Raw genomic sequence first — 25,815 nt, 5'->3', positions numbered from 1 at the left:
TCTATTGAAAGTAGGGACAGTTTTAGAATTTTCCACCCCAGAAGGGACTTTGACAACTCCCAGTCCAGAGATGTCCCATATGTCATAACACTGGATGGCGAAAAGAATTATTAATGCCTGTACATGTTTGTCTGTGCCAGCTGGGGTTTGTTTTTGTTCCAAAACCTAAACAAATGGTTTATCAAAAAATGGCAAATTAATATAGAGACTAGCCATGAAATATGCATACACAAGCAAAATATCTCTTCTTAAGTCTTTGACACTAGAGCCCCAAACAACCAATTATTTATTTCATAAAAAAGAAAGACAAATTAATAAAATATAACATAAATATATGATGAAATGTCAAGAAGAAATAATTATCTTTGCCCCTTTCTCAAAGACAGGTTATTTTTTTAAAGGGTCAAATCCCAACAAACCATTAATTCAAAATGATATTAATGCAGAGTATTTTCAGCAGCACTGAAAATAAGTTGCAAGCAACTAATAAACAGCAGGTAAATTTATGTCCACAGAAGGAACCCCCATCCTACATGGCCACTGAAGAAAGACAGAAGTAGCCTTAATTTGACAGTTCCTACAGAACATAGTTACAGAACATACAATTATTCTAGTCAGGAAAAGAAAAACAATACTAACTGAATAAGTTTTAATTTGCTCTAGAGAGGCATTTCTCATCAATGCAATTCTTATCAATGCAATTTTATGCCATATTACTTTGAATTCTGATGGCTGCCCTGACAAAATTCACTATAGTTTTTAAGGTGATAATGATAATGAATAATCTGCAAAAATAGCAAAGCAAAATGAATTCAAAATAATTTTGAATTCATTTTAAAAATTAAAAATTACAATTTTGACATGTAAAACTAAAAACTTCGATCTGAAGACTTAGGAAACATAAGATTAACTACATATTTGAATTATAACTTTCATGAAATTCAGCCAGTTAATGGACAGTGTCTAGAAGCAGAGAGATTCAGTTTTTAATCCCCTCTCAGCCATGGAAGCTCACAGGAATACTACAGGCCCAACCTTCCTCACAGGATCGTTGTGAGGAAACATAGTTAAGTATGCTGTTTGAAAGCTTCTAAAGGAAAGTGGGGGGGCTTGGAGCTTTTCAAGGGTGGGGATATAAATCAAATAAACATTTATGTGAGTCTTTGAAATGATCACTCCAGGTGCTGCACTGTTGATCACTGCACTATGTTTTCCTTTCTGGATATGGTACTCATTTACCATTTTATTTTCAAGGACAATAAATTATTTAGGAGACAGGAAGGCAAACCAAGTCTAATAAGAAAAGAAGCTTTTGATTCAGGCATGGAATGAAAGCTCACAAGAGAGTCCCAATTTAAATTAATACTTGAAATTAGATAATTCTTTCCTCATTCAAAGAATATCCCTAACAAATACATCAAAACAATACTCAGGTATTACGGTACTTGTTCTGACTAGACACTTTCAAGTAGTGATTTTCCTCAGGAAATCAAAACCATCTTGCAAGTAAGCATTCAATATCAAAATGCTGCAAGATTATCTGTTACCATTAATAATATGTTATCTAGATTTTAGAATATGGCTTCTTTTCTGCCACAAGAAATGAGTTCAACATCTTTCACCTTATACAGCATTAAGTCACTTTCCAGTTTTCCTGTTAATAAGATTCCTTTAGTCAGGAGACAGATTGTGAATACAGGCAGTTTCATCTACTAAAAGATAACATAAATCATCATTGAGAAAGGAGAGACTGCAGTAAGGTTATCACCATACAGCCTTTACCATGAAAGGTTTGCATTAAAGCATTAGTGAAATTAATTCATCTTTCACAAGAGCTTTGAGCAGTATCTGTGATATATGATAACAACCAATTTCTCACTATGGATGGGGGGAAAATTACTCAATCCTGATAGACTACACAAATCTGCTTTTTTAAAAATGACCTAACATTATCTGGAGTGTTACTCCCAGAGGCATCATTTGAGACTCATGCACAGCCGAGAAAAGCAATAAATCAGCAGAGAAAGTTTTGTTACTTTTATACATAGTGGGCTGTAATTATTTTGAATTGCATTATGACTCAATCATTGTAATTAATTTTAGATCACCCTTAAGCAACACTAATAAAAAGAAATCTGTTTTAAACTAAGGGCAATGCACCCCCTAAAAGAACATAAACGGTACATTAAAAGATGGTGTCAACAGTGTAGTAATGCAAAGTTGAAAATCATTTTGCTTTCAGGTAAGAATGTAAAATGTGCAGTTTGCATAAATTCTGACATTATTCTTCAATGCAGCAGTCTCATACACAATGTAATTTAGTCCTATTGAAAGCTGTATTGATTGGCCACAAATACATTTATTAATTTATTTCTTATGTATATATTTGCATTTGCATTAATCTAGATAAAGTGTTTGATAATGGAAAAAACAAACAAACAAACAAACATAGCCCCTGGATCAGAAAGCCAGATCATTCACCATCATGCCAAATATCCTTCCCAATTGATTAACTATATTTGGCTGGCTTGGTTGAATCATAATTCAATGACACATATTATTATAGCTAGATTAGGATACTGTAATATGTTTTGAATTGACAGAGTCAGAAATACCTGGGTTCAGAATGTGTTAGCCAAAAGGTCTGAGCATATGATATAAATTTTCTTCCAGTTACAATAGTTGCTTATTTTAAAATAATTTTAAAGTTCAAAACACAGTTTAACATGATGGTTTGACCTTCAGAGATCTAGACATTTTGAAAATAGGTCATTTGGAGATCATACTCAATATGAGCCTTGGCAGGTTTTGAAAACAACTCCAGTGCCTTTGCATTTTGACTCAGTGATAACACCCAGGGGTGCTCTGTGAGGAAAATGGGTGATTTCTAATAGAAATATATAAGATATATAAGAGATAAAATATATAAAAGATAAAAATTCTCCCCAAAGAGGCTCAAAAAGCTTTTAGTAAATAAAATAAAAGAAAAATTATTGATAGAACTATACTTTAGATCTGGATTCAAAAATGATTCCAATTAAATAAATAAAGCAATTAAAATTACAATCACATGCTTCATTTTGAAATATTACTATTTCTCTATATTTACCTCAGGGAAATAATCCTGTGGGAACTTTTCTTTTTCCAGCATAGGTGTACTTTCTAATGTATCTGAATAGATCTCTTTGCCCGTAACTTTTTTGTATTTCTTAGCTGAGAAGGAATAAGAGAATTAAGAATGTTATCAGTTTTAATATGCCCAGTATAAGGTAAATAAATATAGGAATTTAAGAAACTGGTAAGTAATAACAAACATCCAAGAAAACAAATTAAGATGCCTCTATAAATATTCAGTTGAATGCTTTGAAAGGCTACGCTTACAGAACCACTATTCTTTAATAACCTCACCCCCACAAAATAAGAAGGGTATCATTTTGAATAAGAAAAATAATAATGAAAATGAATAATTGAAACAATTATTTCACCTACAATTTCAATGATGTAATGTGGTACAAAGATATAGAATGAATGTGGACATTTTTATACTGAAATTAGAGTAGTCATTTATCAAATCACAGTTTTCAAAACAAAGTTATTCCAAATATTGGAAAAAACATTATTTAAGCTATCATACTAACATACAAAAGATGTGACTATGCTGTGTATATGTAAAAGACAAACAAAATGCAAGTTTTGTTAACATTTGCTTCTTTGATTTCAAGAGCTGGCATGTTGTCATGGTCAGAATTGGAGTGCCAGAAATATGTGACTCAACCTTGAAACACATTGGCAACACTGTAACTTTTACAGTTTGTAAGTTTTAATGTTTAAAGAAAATCAAGAAAAAGCCTCTATTATCTACTACATGATCTATTTGATCCATATGCCAAAAATGAAAGGTGCAAATTTTTGCATGTCAGGTAAGTAATAGTTCTTTCCTCAAAGCATGATCGTCTTTAGTTAATTTTCTATCAACTTCATAGGAATGCAATTATTGAAGAAGGTAAAAAGTAAAGGAATCCCTGCAGATTTTACTCCGCTAATCGTTGCAGTCTATGAGGTGTTTGCTCATCTCCGTTTCAAAGCCACTGAGTCAACGCTATCTGAAGACGATTCTGTGGTCATATGGCCAACATGACCACATGACCACTTTTACCCTCCCATCGAAGTGGTACCTATTTATCTACTTGCATTTGTACTTTATGCTTTCGAACTGCTAAGTTGATAGGAGGTGGGCGGAGGACGGAAGCTCACCCTGTTGCGTGGTGCTCAGATCTCAAACCTAAGCTGCCAGCTTTCCAGCTGATGAGCCCAGCATCTTAATTGCTGAGTCACTGTGCCGCCATTAAAGAAGGAGAAACCATAAATACTATGTGGAGGTTCTCAGAAAAACTACATAATAAATTAGAGTGAAAAAATAATTTGACCAAATGCAAATGTTTTTGCCAGAATTCTTCATTCTATGGTAGATAGCAATAGCAGTAGCACTTAGATTTATATATTGCCACACAGTCCTTTACTATAGCACTCTCTGGATTGTTTACAATCTCAGCATATTGCCCCCAACAATCTGGGTTCTCATTTTACCAATCTCGTAAGGATGGAAGGCTAGGTCAACCTTGAGCCCTTCAGGATTGAGCTGCAGTTTATGGGCAGAGTTAGGCCTGCAAAACTGCATTCTAACCACTGAGCCACCAGGGTTCTAGATCAAATGTACAATTAATTGTGCTTTAATAATATTGCCACTGCCATCCTTTTTCTGGTGAATAAAGTAAGTCAGTGAACATTAAGCAGCAGTAATAAAAAGAAATCTAAGGGCAATACAGCCCCTAAAAAATATAAATCATCCAATGAACTTCCATGGCTGATGACTAACATAAATCCAATACTTTGAATGCTGTATCAAATTGGCCTATGAAATGATCTAAGCACTCAAAATATCCTGAGCAGAAAACTAAGATTGGCTAGGGCTGTCAAGTCTACATAAGTGGCAAACTGTTGTGCTGAAGCCCAGAGATGACACAGTAAAGTCCAATTGAGTTCATTCCTTGATTTGCTTATCCTTGGCGGACAGAATCTTAGTAAAATAAAGCTATAACTTTCTAGCCTACTAAATATATCCTGAGAGATTCTAGGATATGCTACCCTGAACCTCTACCCCCCCCCTCCTCCTTCCAGCTCGGTTCTGCACAGACTCTTAATCTAACTCAGTGTTGCCAAAGCTCTCTCCCTTAGTTCATGCAGGGGCACATTTCATCACACAAACTCACATTTCTTGTTTTCAATGTATGAAAGCTCTTAAAATTCTAACGAGAATGTTTCCTTTAACATGAAAAATGAATAATATAACCCTCCAAATACTTTTAGTCAAGAGCATCACTCGAGTCAATGGAAGTCACTTCCATATTGAATATGTATAGGATTGAAGCACTGTTGGTGTTCCTTACCTTTAAAGTCGAATTGGTAAATATTTTTCAAGGATTCATGTAGAAAGTAAAAGCTGCCCAGTGCCTGTGGAAAACAAAAACAAAATCAGCAATGCACACAAATAAAATCCATACACCAATAAAAGACCAGAATAAATCAATACATTCTTGAAATATGGTGAGTTGAAGGGGCTTTCAGGGGAGGTATGGTAAACTGAAGATGGTTCTAAGAATGCAGAGCTGCTGACTGAGGCAAAGATCAAGCATCTGACCATAAGGGAACCTGTTACAGCAATTAAGGGTACACAGGAGCACATTACTTATGATCTCCCATCTTTCTCCTCCCCAATGCAATCATTAAACAAACATGTGGGTTATTATGTAGAACACAGGGTTTGTTCTTGGGCCCCAGGGGAAGCCATACCCTCTGAGGCATCCTGTGCTCTACTGTCCACTCCTCAGGGACTCCACAGGTCTTGGAACTGGTTCCTATCCTACCAGGCCCCGCACTATCCTCACCCCATGTCACCGATCACACACTTACTTCTTGAAGATTACCAGAACTCTGGAAGTTGGGTTAGAGAAAAAGGAAAGGCTGCTTCATTGCTAGGTGGTGCAAAGCCAGAAGCAGCCAGCATTTTTAGGATAGTTGTATTGAATTGTGGCCACTCAGAAAATGGTGAACACTTCCAGGATTGTACCATGTGGCCCAGCAACTATGCAGTTTGTTTTTGTTCCCTAACCTGACCTCCGAAGCTCTGGAGATCTTTGAAGTGCTTGATGGGTGACACAGTGTGAGGAGGGTATGAGGCCCAGTCCTAAAGTTATAGCTGCTGCAGTGATCAGGCTGGTCACAGGGATAAATAACAGCTGGGGAGCTGCAGTGGCCATAGTTTTGGGCATGGATTATAAGCAGCTTGGGGATGTCTGCCTTAACATCAACTGGTTGTTAAGTGACTGGTCATAAGTCAAGGTCTACCTGTACATGTATTAATGGAAATTTAAAGAGATTTTTCTATATATATTTCTTTTATTATATTCTTCTTTTTCTTTATTTTCTTTTTTTCCTGAAGTTTTTATTCTTTCTTTTCATTCTTTTTTCTTTCTCTTAGTTTTGTTAGGTTTTACTATTGTAGTCAAAGTTTCAAATAAAATTGTGTATGTGCATGGTTGAGTATAAGGTTTAAATCAACAAATTTGTATAGCAATTGGTGTCTAGTACATATTATATTTCAAAATCTGTCTTAATATAAATTTGTATCTGATGATATAAATATGGAAGGTCCTTATGGGACATCCACCATGTTTAGATACTTATTCTATTGTCATGTTTGTGGCAGCTTAAATCCTGAGCCTTAGCAAACTGTATAGTTGCAGAATATAAAAGCATGATTATATGAATTTTTTAATGTAAATGCGTGGTATTTAATTATATATAAACATAAAAATAGTAAGATTTTTGGAAACAGAATTAATCTGGAATTTTATCTGGATTCTTATGTCTGCAAGAGTATGCCCTTCCAGAATATTGCTATTTAAAGAATTATTATTATGATTCTTAAAAAAATACGTGTCTTTGGAATATTACCAGAAGTTAGCTTCTGCTTTTTATTAATTGCAAATAAAAATGATATTAGATTTTAGCCTTTTTACTTTATTTATTTCTTTAAAAAACTCCCTTATATCTCCTTCCAGAAAATAGCTGTTTTTGGAGTTCTGTTTTTAGGAATGATTGCTAATTCTTTGTACTTTGCTCCTGGGTAGATAAATGCTTAATAACAATAAAACACAATAAAACAATAATAGTAACCAAAGCAAGCTGCCTGATTCATAAGAAAGTGTACTCATCAATTAAAAATGTGTGACAGTGTTTTCTGTTGGATGAACTAATATGTCAAGAAGATGAGCAGGCGCTCATGTTTGTGTTTTTGACAAATCAGCAAATGTTCCTTCCCGAGATATGCAATTTCTCATACATAATGCAGCAATCAGTCAGCCAAAACTTGGCTTTGCCAGAAGGGTGCCCGTCTTCTCATTATTGAGTTGTTTTTTTAGTTGAAGAGTCAAAAATAAACCATTCCTTTCATTAAAAGTATAATTTCTTTCTCTGTTATCATTTATACCTGGTGAAAAAATTTAAGCTGTGTGCCTAACATATTTACAGACTCAGATTTTACATCCCCACCCCTGGTCCCTGAGTAATTTATAAATCATAAACAGGTCCAATGTTCAGTTTCTGGCATTTGACTACTTTGTCAGTTGAAGACATTTTTCTATCTACTGAAAAGTACAAAAGGCACCTTTTTTGTGCGCAAAATCACCAAATTAAAGCAGCTGTTTAAAAAATACACAGAGCAGGATCAATAATATATAAGGTCAATTTTTCAAACTGCTTCTGCATTTGGGAATTCATTGCCAAATGCATAGTGGTAGAGCTGAGTGTTTAGCTGGAGACTTGCAGATCTTCTGTGTATAGACTCAAATCACTTTATTGCCTAAAGTGCAAAGCAGGTCCTTCATCCTAGCACCGATATATATAAATCCCATATTTTCTTCTCATTTGATGCCCCCTGGAGCAAGTTCCTTTTCCCAACGCATGGGAAAGCCTAATCTGTTTCTACTTAACAAAATACTGGCTTTAAATAAAATAAAATAAAATAAAATAAACTGAGGTAGATAAACTATTTTTTCCTTGTTTGTGAACAGTTCTTATTTTTTAATCAAGAAAAAGAATTGTTAGACAGACTGAACAATTAATGTAGATTAAAATGCCTGGTTACATAAAAATATCTCAGCTGAAAACAAAAAGTGGCAAATCAAGTGTTATGTGTAGGTCTTGAGCATTAAAGAAACCAGACCACCAGCCTCTTTTTTTAAAAATTAGGTAATCTTTTAATAAAAACTATCTGAATTTTCTTGAAGAATTTACTAGGAATAGTCTTAATATCCCCAAGGTCACACTTGTCTTGCCACACTGTAACAGCTATCCACACATAATCATTTAAGTGCTATTGAGTCAAGTTTGATTCTAGGTGACCTTTAAGATAAATGCATTGCCATTTTGATTTTGTAACTATCAAATGGCCTTCCAAGGATATTCTACTAGCTCAGTGGTTTTCAACCTGTGGGTCGGGACCCCATTTGGGGTCGAACGACCATTTCATGGGGGTCGTCAAACAATGCAGTCCACCATTTTTCCCCCCTTTTCCTTAGCTGTGCTATTCCCTTTTATTCTATTGGCTTTTGAAAGCCAATAGAATAGACTCTCTTGAATAGAGTCTAATTCTATTGGCTTTCAAAAGCCAATAGGAATTGTCCAGGCTGTCTCTGCCCTGCTGAGCCCGCCAAAAGTCCCATTCTGCAAACGGTGCTGCACCAGTTGAGTAGTCCTCGACTTACGACCAGTTGAGTAGTCCTCGACTTACGACCGGTTGGGGGGGTCGCGGCATTAAAAAGGTTGAGAACCACTGTACTAGCTTCTTTGATTCAATACATCCACCATTGTCTTCTACTCCTTGTATTTTCCTTGGTCTAGTCAAACATAATCATCTCTTTACATCACATGCTTAAAAGTATACAATATTCTGCTTGCAGCTTGTTTTTTTTTTTTTTTGCCCAGAATTGATTCTTCTAATGATCTCTGATACTTTCAGCAACCATCTCCAAAACTGTTATTTGAGGGCATCTATTTTCTTCCTTTTACTAATGTCCAGCTTTCACAGTGAAATATTGATAATTGTTTAATTGTTCTGATTATGAGTGTGCATGAAATGGAAAATGCACCTTGAATCCCAGACAGACCATTTTATCCTGCTTTCATTAGAATGTATCTGAATTCTCATTTAGCTGGCAACCTAATTTGTACCATTCAGAGCTCCTCACAGTCCAAAACACAAAACCGTATTGATTAATTAATTATAGTAGAAATCGAAATCAAGATCCTTTCAGTCAAAATGGACACTCATTGCAAGGGAGTATGATATATCAGAAATGCTAAGGAAAAGGTAAAATAGAAAGAGATGTGGTTCTCAGCTGCTTTCACAGGCTGCTGATGACTCGTGAATTCATTTTCAAATTGGGAATTTTACATGAAACATTGGATTTCTTGGGATTAGGTTAATTGAGCATCAGAGGATTTTAGAACTTACGTTATCTGTGAATGGATAGTTACTCCCATTAAAATGAAGCAGCAATTATATACTGTACATGCATTGCACGAAGATTGTGTATGTCACAAATGTGACATACACAAGGCATTTAAGGAAGAACACATTATATGTTAAATGTTCTCATAAACCATTTTGGGTTGATCATCATTCATTAGAAACAATACCTAGAATGTTTTGGTTGTTCCAAGTTTTAGATGAAGCAACATCCCAAAATCCAAATAAATTTGGACTTACAGTATTTTATACAACTACAGGCACAGCTGATGTGCAACAAATCCTTCCTTACTCTTCTCAGCAGATTCCACTAGAGCACATCATAACAGTTGCCTCAATGTTTCAAGGGCTTTTCCTTCTTTCCCTGCAGCCCCATTGATATCACAGAATAGCACATCTCACTGGCTCATTGGCTGTCTGCTCTTTTCAAATCATTTCCTTCCATCCCATTGTTCAGCTGCAACTACAGCTGTACTGGCCCATGTGCCTGTCATTTACTGTGACTGACTCAGTAGCAACGAATAGTTCCTTCAAATATGGACTCTCTGATTTTGAAGCTAAAGAGGAGAACTAGGCAGACTCTCAAGCCTGGAGTTTCAGAGTCAGCAGCTGTCAGCCTCCTAAGAATGACTTAAATCCAACACAGAGAACTGCCTGTTCAGAGAACAAATTGTTTGATCCTGAATTTGGGAGACTGCCAGTCCCTGAAATTAAACCTTTAGCTAAGGAGGACTGAGCAGTGAAGATCAGCAAGTTTCCTTAAGAAAAAAAAAAGATGCCAATTCCTCTAATCAAGCAAAGTTTCAAACTTTAAGAACATCCCCAGCGGCTACCACCTATTTTTCTTTTCCTGGCCTCTCATATTTGGTTACAGTATTCCTAACTTCTAACAATGGAAATAGATTCTGCCTTACCATGCTTGGAGTGGATACTACAGATTGCAACAATTCAAAGTATTGGACTAGAAAAGTGGTGGCGAACCTATGGCACGGGTGCCAGAGGCGGCACTCAGAGCCCTCTCTGTGGGCACGCGTGCCATTGCCCCAGTCCAAGGCCTTCAGCTGGATTTTATAAAACCTTTTTGCTTTAGGCCGCCGCCGTGTACAAAAAAAAAAAAAAGGTTCAATCAATCAGTTTCAACTTCTCAGGGGAAAAAAAGATCTTGCAAAGTTGGAATTGATTGATTGAACTTTTTAGTCCCACCCAGTCTGCCATTACCACCGCAGCCACACCCACCCAATGGGCCACACCCACCCGGCATCTGACGATGCATAAGTGGGTTTTGGGTTGCAGTTTGGGCACTCGGTCTCTAAAAGGTTCGCCATCACTAGACTAGAACAAGATCTGCTCACCATATTTAAGCCACAGCTACGAGTTGCAGGCAAAAGATACTTTTTCTAATTTACAGCCTGTAGCTATAGCATTATCTGTTAATCTATGAACAAGCTTATAAAACTTGTGAAAATGTTGTCTCCTACTTGTTGCAACTCAGCCCTTCCTTCCCTCAGAGATCATTGTTGATGTCTTTGGCTTTCCCCTATTCTTATCCCCCCTTCAAACTACATCTTCTCATTCTGTCTTTTTTCCCTGTATTCTGACCAAATGAATGTTTTGCTTTGATCATGAACCATTCAAAAGCAGGTATTCCATTCAGAGTTCTTCATGGAATGTTTTGCACATCCCTAATTCTTATTTTCGTTGGCACAGAAATGCCCCGTTCCTTCACAATTTTGTCTAAATTTTATATTAAGCCTTCCCTGGGATTAAACTTATTTTTATTTATCCAGCACACACCATCACAACCTGCTTTTTGCCTAAGAAAACAGACCCATCTATCACTTAATCTTTTTGTCATCAGACATAAGTTTATTAAACTTTATTGTTTGAAATTAGCTTTGTCTTTACTATTAACCTAGATTTTTCACTCTTCATTTTATATTTATGTTGAATTCTACTAACTTTGGTAACCTTACTACTTTGGTAGTGCTATGATCTCCACTTTTGACTGTAGCTGTTATATTTTCCAATGTCAAATTCTTCTATTTGAAGTATAAATTAAACATATAAAGGGACAATATGTATCATTGTCACTCCCTTCTGAATCACCTTTTGTGCAAATTCATTTCTTTCAGTAGCTTCTGTCATGTTTAACCTTTCAACCTTATTAGTAATGATGACCCCACAGAGACCCCAAATCCTACCAGTATTGCTCTTTAAAAGGCTTTTTATACCTAAAGAAAATATGAAATATGTCTCAATACAGATCGTATTTGCTAATATTTTTTTCTGATGCAACATTACAAGCACAAAATTGAAAGGTAGAGATTGCAAAGTGTCTTAAAGCTTAATCAACATGCTACACTGTTAAAATTCAATATTCAATACTGTAGATATTTGCTAACATGTGAAGAGATAATAAAACTCACATGATATCAAGAAGCATACAATTACGGAGAAGCTATGGAATGTAATCAATTTGAATGGCTAGTCAATACAGCTAATAACATTGCATGGAAAGAACAGTATTTGGAAATGCTTCTTGGCAGTAAATGTGTCTGTAAAAATGTAATCTAAGCTTCTGATACAGTCCATCAAGTCATCACTGAGCTGGATATTGGGGTCTCTTTATGTAATTAAAAAGGTATTTCTTCTCATAGTCTGAGTCATTTTGTCTTCTTTCTTGGGTCAGTTTTAGTCACCCTTGTTTTAGTAACATTGGACCTTGAGGTAGATCTTTTAAATATTCCAGAATGGTTGAAGGTTATCAAATTTAGGTTTTTTTTAAAGTTAATTTCACTGAATCGATCTTATTATCTCTAAATCTCTTCATTGCTATAACAATAGTAGTGTGAATGTATTGCAAATGCTTATCAGTGAAGGAAATAGGTTTGTGTACAGTTTTTTAATTTATTTTATTTACTGTATTTATGAGGATTGCCTTCAAGTCAGTGCCTTCCAGTGTTCCTGGACAATTTTCAGAAGTGATTTGCCATTACCTTTCTAAGGCTGAGACAAAATGAGTGGCCCAAGAACATTAGCTGGCTACATGCCTAAGGAAGGACTATGACTTATGATCTCCTGGTTTTTAGCTTGGTGTTTCAATTACTATGTCAAACTGGTTCTCTTGTCTACATACACTGAAATTAATATATATATCTCATGAACATGTGGCATATTTCTATGCCAACTACATGTCAAATAAAATGTCTATGTTATGATGTACACATATTGTTCATCAATCTACAAACTACTGAGACACAGTAAAATGCTTTGTAAATGCAAAGCACCCTTGTCAGATATACTGCTATAATTCAATTTATTGTTCTGTTCAACTCAAAATCCAATTTCAGTCAATATTATTCAATGAAATAATATGAGAAATGAAAAAAAATATACAAATCCTGATTAATAATTCTGATATTGACTAATAAGAAATTACTCTCTTTTTAAAAAATACAAACTATAATGTATATTTAATTGTTAATTAGACACTGTGAAGTATGGTACTTTACTCGTGCAAACTTAACAACTACAAGGTAGTACTTAAAACAAAACATTTAAATAATTATCAAACAGAATAAACATTCACCCCACTACTCACTGAATGTATTAGAGCTAATGCTGTAATTATGAAATATGCTTTAAATGCATGTAAAATAAATGGCCAATGACAACTTGGAAAATGCAATTCATGAAGTCATAAAATCCATAATTAGCTCTAATGAATATTTAAAGCCAAAGTTCAACCTAACTTTTTCAATGATAAATCCACTGCATCAATATAACTCAAGCAATACATTTATCACTGCAAATGACAGCATCTGAATATTAATTAGAATAGGTCCCTGCTGACAGGAAGTCCTTATCTCTTCCTAGTCCTTTTGACTATAGTGCATGTCACCAGTATGTTTGTCACGTCTGATATTATTGATTACCTGCCTGTTTGGCCAAAAACAATTAAAAAGATTTCTTTTTTAAAATATTTATAAACCTGTCGAGACCACTTATTTTTCTATTAGAAAAATATAGTGAATTAGCTGCCATATTTCAGTTCAAAGAGCAGCAGCAAATAAGGAGTTGCTATCTCTCTAGACAGCATGGCATTTTTATATAAAAGCACTCTTGTTGTAAGCACTCTTTTGTTGTTTATTTTTTTAAAAAATAGTTCATTGGACTCTTTTGTACTGAAATATAATGAATCATTGTTATTGGACATAACCTATTTTAAAAAGCACAGACTGGGTCTTTTGTATTCTTAATGACCTAATGCAGATGTAAATGAAACAAATTTAGTTTTCTTACATCTTATATCTAGAGCTATATGAAGACATATTTTAATATCCTCCAAATCAACCAGTTTAATGGATCAAGTCGGATCCATTCTATGATTGCCTTAGTCCATCTGCCATCAGTTCTTCTTGCTATGTGACCAGCCCATTTCCATTTCAATTCTTTTACTCTCGTCCACGAAAAAGATCTAAAACAAGATGGATCAACAACATCAGCAAGTATTGTGGGCCCAACTGGCAAAAGAAAGCTCAGGACTATATTGGTTGGAAACATGTGGAAAAGGTCTTCATCCTGCAGTGGATAGACAATAGCTAAAATGATGATGATGAAGAAGTGACATAATGGTCCTACATAAATGGTAGTTATTTTTGAAATGTAGACTAGATCAGACCATCTTGTATCAATTGATCAATATGATATTGAAGTAAGTCTGGGTACTAGAGATCAAGATTAGAGAAAAAAATCTAAAATAAAGTCAAAGAAGCAATTATAGTTTTTAATAATTTTATGTTATTAATTAAAGCGTCTGATTCCGTGGATAGTAGTGAATGTCTATTCTAAATAAAAAAGCTGAGTATAAAAATCAACTCATTAAAAATTATCACTTTTATCTGCAAACAAATTAGTTGTCCATCAATTTATCATTCTTTGCACTAGCCTTATCAGCCAAAGTACATAGTATTAAAATGCTACTGCATTTTGTTTTCACCTCAGACCTTGTCTATCTGATATGCAGGCATCTGGGAAGTTAAAGAAAAAAATATAATCATTTGTATTACTAACTCTTTAATAACATATTTTATTTTATTTATTATTTGTAAAATTTATTGGCCACCCATCTTACCTCAGGTAACTCTGGGTGCCTTACAATCATAAAATCATCAATGTGATCCCAAGGGTTGGCATTGACCTAAACTATTGTCAATATATAAGTTCTGTGCGATTTAAAAGCTAAATCCGTGATACAGATATTAAGGCAACAATGTGTGTCAGGATAGGGGACCAAAATCCATTTAATTTTACTGTTGTCTTTTGAAAATACAGAACTCATTACAAGTTTTCTGAAGATGCTGTTTTCTAAGTATCTATGCGTCCCAATGGCTGCAAATTCTAAGAGATAAATATAAATTCCACTCTCCACACAAAGCATTTCTTAGCTCCTGAGCCTGGTGGCTGCAACAAGGCAATCTGTTAGTTGGTTTCTCACTGATCTCCTTCTATTCCACAAAATGTATTTTCTAGAAATGTGTACCTTAAAATCGGGAACAGAATTATGTTTGACGATTTGTGCCATCCTTGTCAACTGCATTTTTTATACAATTGTGTATATGTTGTTTTACATCTGAGCAAGTAATCCAAAATGTTATTATCAATACTGTAGTCCATTCTGAGCACATCAAATACAAATCAAATCATAAATAAGCTATGCACTTTGTGTTCCCACAATATACACATAGCAGGATTTCTCACTGATTGTAAATAATAGAGTTTATAGAGTTATCTCACCCAACACTTCTTTCCAAAATAGAATTGAAAATTTGATTACCTTTAAAAGTATGAAATGTAAGAAACTGGCATACTGTCGGACAGTTGTGGTTTAACATTTATACCATATATAGCATAATCTTATATATTTTACTCAGAAGCAAGTCTGAATAAGTTCAATGAGGCTTATTCTTAAATAAATGAGTTTCTATGGAATTAAAATCTTGCTGTTTATTTATTCACACAGAACATATTTTGCCAGTTTTTAAAAAATAAATTGATTTTTAATTGATTCATGGATTCATGCTGTTTGAAGTAGCCAAGATGCTAATAGCTAGAGGTTTGTTTTGTAAATGATCCTGCTGCTGCTAAAAAAAAAAAAAAAATCTAGATAATTTTTAACAAGTTTTTAAAAAACTTAAGCACTTTTATGACTCTTCCCCAGTTAAGAAATTTAAATGTTGCTTCACTTTCTAGTTATAATTCATAAAAAATTAAAACAATTAAGATAGATAGTTCAAAAGTTATTTTCTATTTTTTTTAAAACCTGGTCCTTTGGCTTTGTTCCAAGATACAATAAAAATGGATGTCATGACAAACATAACAAAATGGATGGTTTCTGGTTAATTTCTGAATTTAAAAATAAATAGCAAATAAGATTTATATATTCCTAATGCATAATTAATTTCATACTTTTTAAGAAAATATATGGGATGAGGAGGTGAAAGTCTGTTCTCCCATTTGCTACAGAACAGACTTTTAAGAGGTATGAAATACTGTAACCTTTTAATATTCTTCTATTAAAAAAAGCCTGAAGCTAAACCACACTTGCTTTGCTTCCTTGTCTTTAAACACTAATTAAACTGCAGCTCAACCTTGGATCAATTTAATATTTCATAGATCTCTTCTTCCATAATAGACCCAGTGAGAGCAAATTCAATCTGTTGGAAAGCATTATTGCCCATTTAGTTTAGTATCATTCTGATCAGCTGTCAATCCGAAGGGTAGCATGTGGCAAAAATGGGTATTTAGCATGTCAGAGTTATTGTATGTTGTTCTGTATTTCTAGATATTTGGTAAACTGCCTTGGAATAAGGGATGATTGATTTACAAAGTAACAAATTTCAAATTTCATATTCTAAGACTAAACACAAAATAATTGGACAGAGCTATTCCCTTGCCTGACCCAGTACAATCAAACTTGTTTCAAGGTTGACTGCCTGAATGAGAAATATGTGCATTATTTCATTTTGTCTCCGATCCAATGTTCAATGTTAGAAGTTAATTAAATTGCTTGTCCATTGTATTCATCCACTTACAAAGTTAATGATATTCTGTCCTGAATTAAGGAGAATTTTATAAAGCTTGCACTATGGAACCTGGCATGCTGTACATGGAGGAGCTGAACTCTGTCATAGCTTTGGGTTGCAATTCTTCTAATTAGGAAACAAAATGAATGTTTCTGTGTCTGCCAAAGTAGAGGACAATTCATTCCGGCAGTGAGGCAAAATGCTTTGACAACAGCAACTTAATTATATCTTGTGTCTGACTTCAATAAATTCTTCAGAATTAATAAACTTGTTAAAGTTTTTAAATCACCATAGGAAAGATAAACAAGAGTGTAACAAGACAGCCTTTTAAGAGAGCACAAAGATTTGTACCAAAAACCAAATTATTTCAAGGACATAAGTCCTGCAGGTTTTGCAAATTATTAAAATGCTCTCTTTAAGTGATACAGTAATTAAAATGGACATACAAGATTTATTTTTCTTCCCAATTCTTGAATCTAACACAAGTATGTGGAAATGTATTATGGCTCAAATAAAGGTGATTTCTGAGGACCTTTCTGAGCTGAAATTCCTCCAAGCTGATGATTAGGATTCATCAACAATTATCAGAAACACGTAATTGCAATTTTCAACGAAAGCTACCAAATCACTTTGAAAATACAACATAATTTTAATAGCATGCAACAATAAAGCAGTGTACACTGGACTCCCAATAAGGCATTGGCAGCTTGTTGAGAAAAAACAGAATCACACCTTATATATCTTTGGTCTACTACGTTTCAAAAACCAGAGAAAGAAAAAGGCAGACACATCTAAATTGCAACACGAGGGTGGAATGTTTTAAATAAACACATCTGGGGGGACCTTCTGAACTTACAACCATTAATTTAGCAACTGTTCAAAGTTATGAGGAAACTTTGAAAAAAGTGACTTACAAGCAGTCCTTGTATTTACAACCCATGTTTCCCATGATTATGTGATCAAAATCTGGGAGCTTGGCAATCGGCATGCATTTATGAAGGTTGGACACCATTTGCAACCTACCCAGCCAGTTTCTGAAAAGCAAAGTCAATGGGGGGAAGCCAGATTTGCTTAAGAAGTGCATGATTCACTTAACAATTGTAGGGATTTGCTTACCAGCCATATCAAAAAAGGTCATAAAATCCAGTGCAGCTCACTTAACAACTGTGTTGCTTAGCAACACAAATTCTGATCCCAATTGTGCTTATAAGTAGAGAACTACCTGTATATACCCCTTCCTGTTAGTTCAACATGATAGGTTTCTCACTGATGCATTCCCTGACTGAATTCACTCATTGCTGTGAATGTTGCATTACAAGAGTACTTTGAGTAGTTTGGTTCATGTGTATTGCGGAGGAAGGGTGCATCTCATTTTTTAGTAATTAATGCAATTCCTGACCGTGATATGAAAATTTGAAACTTGAAAATTTATCCAAGAAATTAATGAGCTAAAACTGCTACGACTATTGTAATCAGCACCAAGATGGAAACATACTATTAAACTGATAATTTTAACATGAATGTAACAAACTACTATGAAAATGTTTTTGGTATTACACCTTGAAAACCTTCTTTCTTCCTAAGTTCTTCCATAGTTCCTTCCTGACTATGAATAACTTACTGAATTGTTGCTCCATTCATTTCTCAATTATACCATAAGATATATTAGCCTGAAAAATAGTGACTGATTTGTGGTCAACCAGTAACTTTCATGTTTGAATAAATATTTAAATTCTTGAGTAGAGGACTTAAATTCTTAATATCCTAATTGAACTACTGCCATATACTGCAGGATTCTTTGATTCATGTGTTTATAATCCAAATTAACTAAGTTGGGAAATGACATATTAGACTACTAGAATTCAGTGGCTATTTATGCATTTTGATGTTAGTAAGGACTAGTAATCAACAGCATGTAGATTGTTGAGGTGTTTAGATCATTACTTTTATAGTACTTGCATAGTCATCAAGATGAAATAAATAAGCTATATGGGTTCATTTAGCCTCAATGACTGATGGTCCTTGGAGACAAATTTACTTGCAGTTCAGCTTTTTGATTAAATTGATGGTCATTTATTCCACAGTTCTGGAAATGCTGGCTGCATTTGAGTTCTGTCCTTCCTTTCCCATTCATACTATTGAATATCAGGATATTTCTGTCTCTAGCCCAGGGGCATGGAACTGCCGGTCCGCGGACCAGATACGTCATGATGAAACCGTGCCCACCCTATTGCCGGCAATGGGGAAAAACTCCGAGACATTGCGCAACGTCACGTGACGTTGCAAGTTTGACATGTCTGCTCTAGCCCAGTTGTCTGTTGTTGAGGTAGCTGTGAATGTTGATGCAGCATCATTTGTGTCACAATTACTTTGCAACTTTGAAACTGATATGTGATCTATACTGCAGCTCTCCCTACATTACTCATTATGCTGGAAAGACACATGCTGCTCCAAAACTTCTACATCAACACGATATTTTAAAAAGAATTCAGCTCCTTATTTTGTATAAGGAGGAGATATAGAATGGTCAGAAAATTCTGGTTAGTATCTTTCCACTGCAGAAAAAATTGTGGTAAGTAATCATGTTTAATCCTCCTTTAAAATAACATTCTACTGACATACTAATTTACTAAATGTCGGCAATATATTTATATAAGTAAGCATTTAAAAACATACCCTCCTACCAGCCAGTCATCTTTGTTTCAGCTACAGACCAATGTAAGATTTTCCAGGACTTAGAAATTAAGATATAGAATGATATACTAATAACAAAAATTATAGGGATTGCTAGGAGAAAACTGTGTAACATTAAGGGCTAACTTTTAGAATTCTACCTACTATTTATATTAAAACTTAAAGATGACTATATGGCAATACAGTATAAATATGAACCAGAGAAGTATATATACCTGTATATAAAAATTTAAAAAGCATATCAAATAATCTGGACTGCACAGTACTGCTTTTCAGAGATTTCATATCATAAAAACTTCACTCGCATCATAAGCAGACTATATGAAATTACAGTAATTAGAATTTAAGGTATAAAATAACAGATTATTCATTAGGTAATAAGGATTACCTAAAACCTTTAAGATCTAATTATAGATTTACTATTGATATTAAGATTATAGAGGCTCTGATATGGCAAATTAATGTAAATGATAAAACATTGATAACATTAACACAAAAAAGCATAAAAAGCAAAGGCAGATATCAGATCAAACAATCCAGTACTATAAGGAGTAACAAAGTAAGAATATATATATTATTACCATTAAACTGTAAAAGATGCAATTTACCTAATGTATCAAAGTTCAATACTATCAATAATAAAGATAAAGCCAAAAATATTTTAGATATTGGATATAATTTCAATATTCAAAAGCCTAGAATAATAACAACTAACATACTACTGTACAAGTGCTGATTTATTTCTGCTTATATTTTAGTGAAAATGACAAGCAATATGCTTGCAATTAAAAGTACATTTTGAAACAAGGTTGTATTTTATAAATGATCATTTGGATAAACATCCCGCTAATAAAAATTAATTTAGTGAAGTGCTTCCAATCAGACTTTTAATTATGAAAAATGAAGCTATATTATAATACATTGCATAAATACAAATCAATAATACATCAAGTTGATTAGATCATGAAGTAAACTTGCATCATCATTAAAAGTGCATTAATATTTTCTTTTTAATCTTTCTGAGCATTTAACTCACACTTTGTGTTATTATTCCATTTACTCAGAAACACATCCAATATTTCATGCATGCTAGTCAATTCAGTCAATCGAAGATGCATTTGAAAAGAGAAAAAAAACGTTATTGCTATTATAGAATTCATCAAATTTAAACTCTCTAAATCAATAGGCAAACTGACCTCTCTCATGTACTGGGAATCAAAGTATTTAACATAGCACCAAGACATTAACAGTACTCCTTGAATTACCCATAATACAGTTTAACCATGATTGAAGACTAATCAGTGCTAATAAATAAAAACCCAAGCCAAATCTGATACACATTATTAAATTATTAGCTCCATGAATAAATTAAAAACAGAATCTTAATATGAAGTATTTTAACATAAATCTGAATTATGACTACTTCTTCAACAGGTATGATTTCACATATACAGATTCATCGCTGTATGCTAAACTATCAGATATGTTCCAAATTTTAGACAATATACCCAGTTCTGAATGCTGGCCCAGTCCATAAATTTGAAACACCTCAAATAGGTCGAGCTACATAAATTCACATATGTTTACTAGAAGAATTGCAATTATAGATAATGAAGCAATCTACATAAAGACCGATACCAGTGATTTACACTAGATTTTCCAGCAGTAGGGCAGAAGGATAGGAGAACACTGTTACACCAAGCCATATCTTTTCTTGACTCTAGTCCTGTAGGAAGATATGATCTCAAGGAATGGTGGGCTGATGATGCTATCTCCTTAGGTCAGGGGTAGGTAACCTTGACTTTTTTATGACTCGTGGACATCAACTCCCAGAATTCCTGAGCCAGCCATTCAAAACCCTATTATAAGAAGGTAAATGTTGCATGGCCTTAGAACAAAATACAAAGGGTTTCATATTTTTTGGATAGAGCAAAATACAGTATGTAAAGAAAACCAGCCTCAACGTCAAGGATAAAACAATAACAACAACAATCCCTGAATCTTCTGAATCAGGCTACACATCTCATCCACTAACTTTGTATTTGTGGGCCAAGATAAAATATCTCATAGAATCTTAAGGTTGCAGGTCTATCTCTGCCAAAGACAGGCGTCAATTATAGGGATAGAACACATTCAGGTAGTAAGCTTCCATCAATAACTGCTGACGGAAGCTATGAGATATATCTGTGATAACTATCTGTCACTACAATATGGTAAATATAATAAAAGCAAATCAGACCCTGAAATGAGCAGAGTGTTAACACTCAAGAGTCAAATAAGTCATGTATTCTGCTGTATTTCTGTACTGTGTGGAGAAGCTGTATCTTGGAGCCCATTGGGGAAGTATAGTAATCAGATATCTCTGGAGGAAAATAACATTCAAAGAATGCTACCAATCTGTCTAAGGAAGAGTTTGCTGGGACAGATTGAGACCCAGCTAATTTCACTGGAAGCATTTGGGAGGTTTGAAACTTTTGATTTTTTGAGACATTTATTAATGTCACAACCAAAGGTTTTTAGCAGGTGGTATTTTTTCATTGGTAGGACCTTCAATAAGTCTTCATTCTGTGGTTCCTATGACTAGTTGCTTGTAAACGTTGCTCAATCCCACAACTAGGAACTTGGAGTCAGACCAATTTGTACTGTGATCTTGCTCTTCTTTTGACTCAGTGGATAGGTCTTGAACTTTTGATAGAGCCTGTCTTTACTTTATTTCCCAACTATTTGTTGTTAGCTAAGACACAAGTTCTCAAATATTGTGGTGCCATGACCCCTAAAATCATAAATAAATTTGTCTGATACAACCTATGAATAAAAAATGAGTGTGGCAAAAGGACAAGAGAGGGAACATAAGTTCATTCACCACTACACGTATTGTTCATAAAGTACCATCAAAAATCTTTTTCTCTCCCCAACTCCCTTTATATTGCACATTTTCAACTGTAATGTGTTTGGAACTGGAATTTGGCCTTTGATACTCTGCAAAGATCAAGCACAAAAACAGTACTATAAATAAATCATAGTCAAGACAATAAACAGCAAGTAATCTGGGGAAACAGAAGGCAACGATTCATTTCCATGCCAGGATGCCTTCTTTTCCACCTTGCTATCTTCCCTGAGCAATCTAATAGTAATGTGGGAACTGTGGAGGCCTAGTGGATCTTGTTTTGCTACCCTAACTCCTAGCATCCTTTGCTGCACTGAATACAGCACTTGATGATCCAAGAAATATGTTTCAGCACCCAGATGCCAAATGTCAACCATTGGCCAGCATTGCCTCCGACCTGGGAAAAAGGTCTCATACTTATTTCTGTTTCTTACAGTTGTGGTGGTCATGGCTAACGCCAAAATGGGTATTAGGTAAAAAGTATCCATCTTTGTCAGAAGAAGCAAAATTGAATCAGCTTCCCAAGCACAAGGCCTCTTTTGGAGGAACAGGATGCAAGCATAATGAACCATAACGTGCTAATAGATTCAAATTTATGGATGGATGGATGGATGCATGCATGCATGATAGTTATATGACCACCCAACTCATAATATGTGACTCTGGGTGGCATACAATCAACAATAAAAACAAATTTAAAAAATATTCGACCAATACAAAAATTAAAATTATGATTAAAAGGCTAGGAGAGTGCCAGAACAATGGAGCCTCTGTCTCTTTCTTTTGTGTGTATGTCTATTATTAAATAGTAGAGAGAGTGGATGTTCTAGGAACTTTGGAAACGAGTGACCATGTGATTCGAGAATCCACACTGAAGGTAGGGAGAAATGTAGATTGTCAAACTATGCTGAGGTAGTAATAACTTATGCTATCCTCATTGTGCCTCCCCGTGAATTCTCCTACCCATATATTTATTATGCTATAGGCTGGATTGATCTGTTTTTCTTCTTTTCTAATTTAAAGTACTGTTTCCCAGGAGTTTATTTACAAAACAATCTAATTTCCATCTCTTAAGTTTAAGATTGCTTGAACTAATTATTTTTTATTACTTAATTTTAATTCTAATTTGGACAAGTTAAAAGTTGATTTTAACAAGTGACTTTACAAATAGTCACGTCAGATGGCAACACTTAAATCCCCTTAAAAAAGCTAAGTAGGATTGGAGCTAATTAATATTAGATGAGAGATTTAATCTAGGAGATCTAAGGGCTGCAAGCTGAACGGATTAAAAAAGTTTCAGAAGAAAGTAATGGCATATTGTTGCCAAAAAAAAAACCCAAAATGGAGAACTAAATCATAGGATTTAAATTCTAACTACACAATTCAACCTTGTTCTTTACCAAAAAAATTATCATTGCTTAGTTTCAGGATATCTGTATACATAACTCTTTGTACTGCTGTCAATAATATTCTCAAATAACATTTTAAAATGTCAAGGAATACATGATGAGTAGTGATAATCTTTTTTTTACTTCATCTTTTCCCTTAGCACAGAACTGAGAAACAATCCCTCAACTGTCCTTTGGAGATCAAAATTTACAGAATTATATTGTAACTATTGATAAATATCTTTATAGATTCCTATACTTAATTGCATATAAAACCCAAAATTTAGATTAATAATAAAAAGTTATGATAAATCATTTCAAAACCAATCCAGGATTCTCTTCTGAAATTGGCTAATCATATTGAAGGAAGCCATCAAAAATGCAACAGTATATTCCTCCTTCTGTGGCCAAGAAAGTAGTATTTATAACCATATTACTTCTGAGGCCTTCTAATTGGCTATTGCTTTAATAATTTATACTTAATACTACCTTTTGCCTGACTAGAATCTTCTATTACTCAATTCAACCAAATGAACCAAGATTTAATATTATGAAAGTAGAAGAAAAAGGTTTTCCTCTCCTATATTATTAATAATAGCCAGGTTGATTGGTGTTATCACACCTCTCAATAGCACTCAATTGGAGAAAAGTAATAAAGAACTCAATTATTCATATATTTATAAATTTTGCACAAAATAGACAAAATATCATGTAATCTACATGCCAATCACAATCCAGCTGCCTGTGTACTTACTGGATAAAAATAAAGGCATAAAGTTACCACCAAAAGCATATTCTTAATCTAGGATGATATTGAGTTTATCTGCAAAAGAATAGGTCAGTGATATTAGAAACCGAGTGCCCAAACTGCAACCCAAACCTCACTTATTTATTGGGTGCTGGGTGGGCGTGGCTCACTGGGTGGGCGTGGCCACTGGGTGGGCGTGGCTGCAGTGGTCATGGCAGACTGGGTGAGAGTGGCTGGGGTGGGCGTGACCACCTCAATGTTGCTTGGGGGGAGGGATGCCTGTGGGGGCCGGGCAGGGTTATGGGAGATCCAAGGGGTCCCTGGCGGGTTGGATGGTGGGCAGGAGGCTCATCCTGTGGGGTGAGGCAAGGCAAGGCGTGGGCAGAGCAGGGGTGCCATTGCCGCAGGGCAAGGCAAGCTGAGGCAGGGGCCGGGGCAGCTGCTGCCTGACACCATCGGCCCTACAGCGAGCGCATGGGGGCCAATGTCCGTCAGCAGCAGCAGCCTGCCGGCCCCTCGACCGGCGCACTCTTGGGCTCCGCACCCCGCTGCGAATACCGAGCCAGACCTCCAGCAGCATGCGGAGTAGAGGAGGGGGGAAGCATGTAATGCAGACCGCCGGGCACGCCTACTCCGTCCCATCTGTTTTTGCTTGGAAAGCAGGTTGCTGCTGGTCATCTTCTTGGCACCCTCGCAGATCTTGCCCTTGGCCCGCACATGGAGCCTGTTCCCATCACACGCCCGACGCACCTTAGCCCTGCCTCAGGCCGCTGCTGCCAGCAGCTCGTGCAGGTCCATTAGACTACCACCGCTGCCTGGAGCACCTGGGCTGCCCAGCACAAAGGAGGTTAAACGGCCAGCTAGGAAGCTCGAATAGAGGTGGTAGAGCATGCCCATGGCCAGCAAACCAAAGGCCACCCCAAGCTGGGAAAGCTGGATCTCCATTGGTGCCATGGCCCCCCACTCCCAGCTAGGCTTGTGTGCCTTCCCCATCTCTGCTGGGCCTCAGCTGTCATGACGCCAATGGGGATCCGGCTTTCCCTGCTTGGGATGGCCTTTTGCCTGCTGGCCCTGGGCGTGCTGTACCACCTCTAAGCGGGGCTTCCTAACTGACCGCTTCACCTCCTTTGATCCAGAATCATGCCTGACATAGTAACTTTCTAGACCTCACCCCCTCTACCTTCTTCTTCTATCTTCTTCTGAAGGCTGCAGACTACAGGGTTTTGACCTTGGCCCTTAGGCCTATTTCACAGACATTTTACTGTTAATGAATACTGTAAAATAGTGTAGGTAGGTAACTACTATAAAAAAAGCTGACTCTTAAATACCTGCTTAAAGGAAGGCCAAAGCATAGGGAATGGTTTCTGCAAAAAATCAGTTAAATTTGCAATAGCATTCTACCAACTTATTTGTGGGGTTATCAT

General features: G+C 35.4%; 1 protein-coding gene across 5 annotated transcripts in view; it reads right to left on the bottom strand.

Annotated features, from left to right (window-relative positions):
- Positions 1–25,815, bottom strand: part of INPP5A (inositol polyphosphate-5-phosphatase A) — a 291,517-nt gene that overhangs the window by 130,077 nt on the left and 135,625 nt on the right. For all 5 annotated transcript variants that reach the window (XM_039337449.1, XM_039337450.1, XM_039337448.1 and 2 more), the window contains 2 exons: positions 5,448–5,511; positions 3,110–3,213 (listed from right to left, as the gene is read on the bottom strand). In XM_039337449.1, coding sequence (XP_039193383.1) covers positions 3,110–3,213; positions 5,448–5,511 — 168 coding nt within the window. The remainder of the gene's footprint in view (positions 1–3,109; positions 3,214–5,447; positions 5,512–25,815) is intronic.

Source organism: Crotalus tigris, unplaced genomic scaffold, assembly GCF_016545835.1.
Source record: "Crotalus tigris isolate CLP2741 ecotype Arizona unplaced genomic scaffold, ASM1654583v1 scf7180000017678.2327064, whole genome shotgun sequence".
Classification (NCBI taxonomy): domain Eukaryota; kingdom Metazoa; phylum Chordata; class Lepidosauria; order Squamata; family Viperidae; genus Crotalus; species Crotalus tigris.
This window is presented reverse-complemented; position numbering and strand designations above follow the sequence as displayed.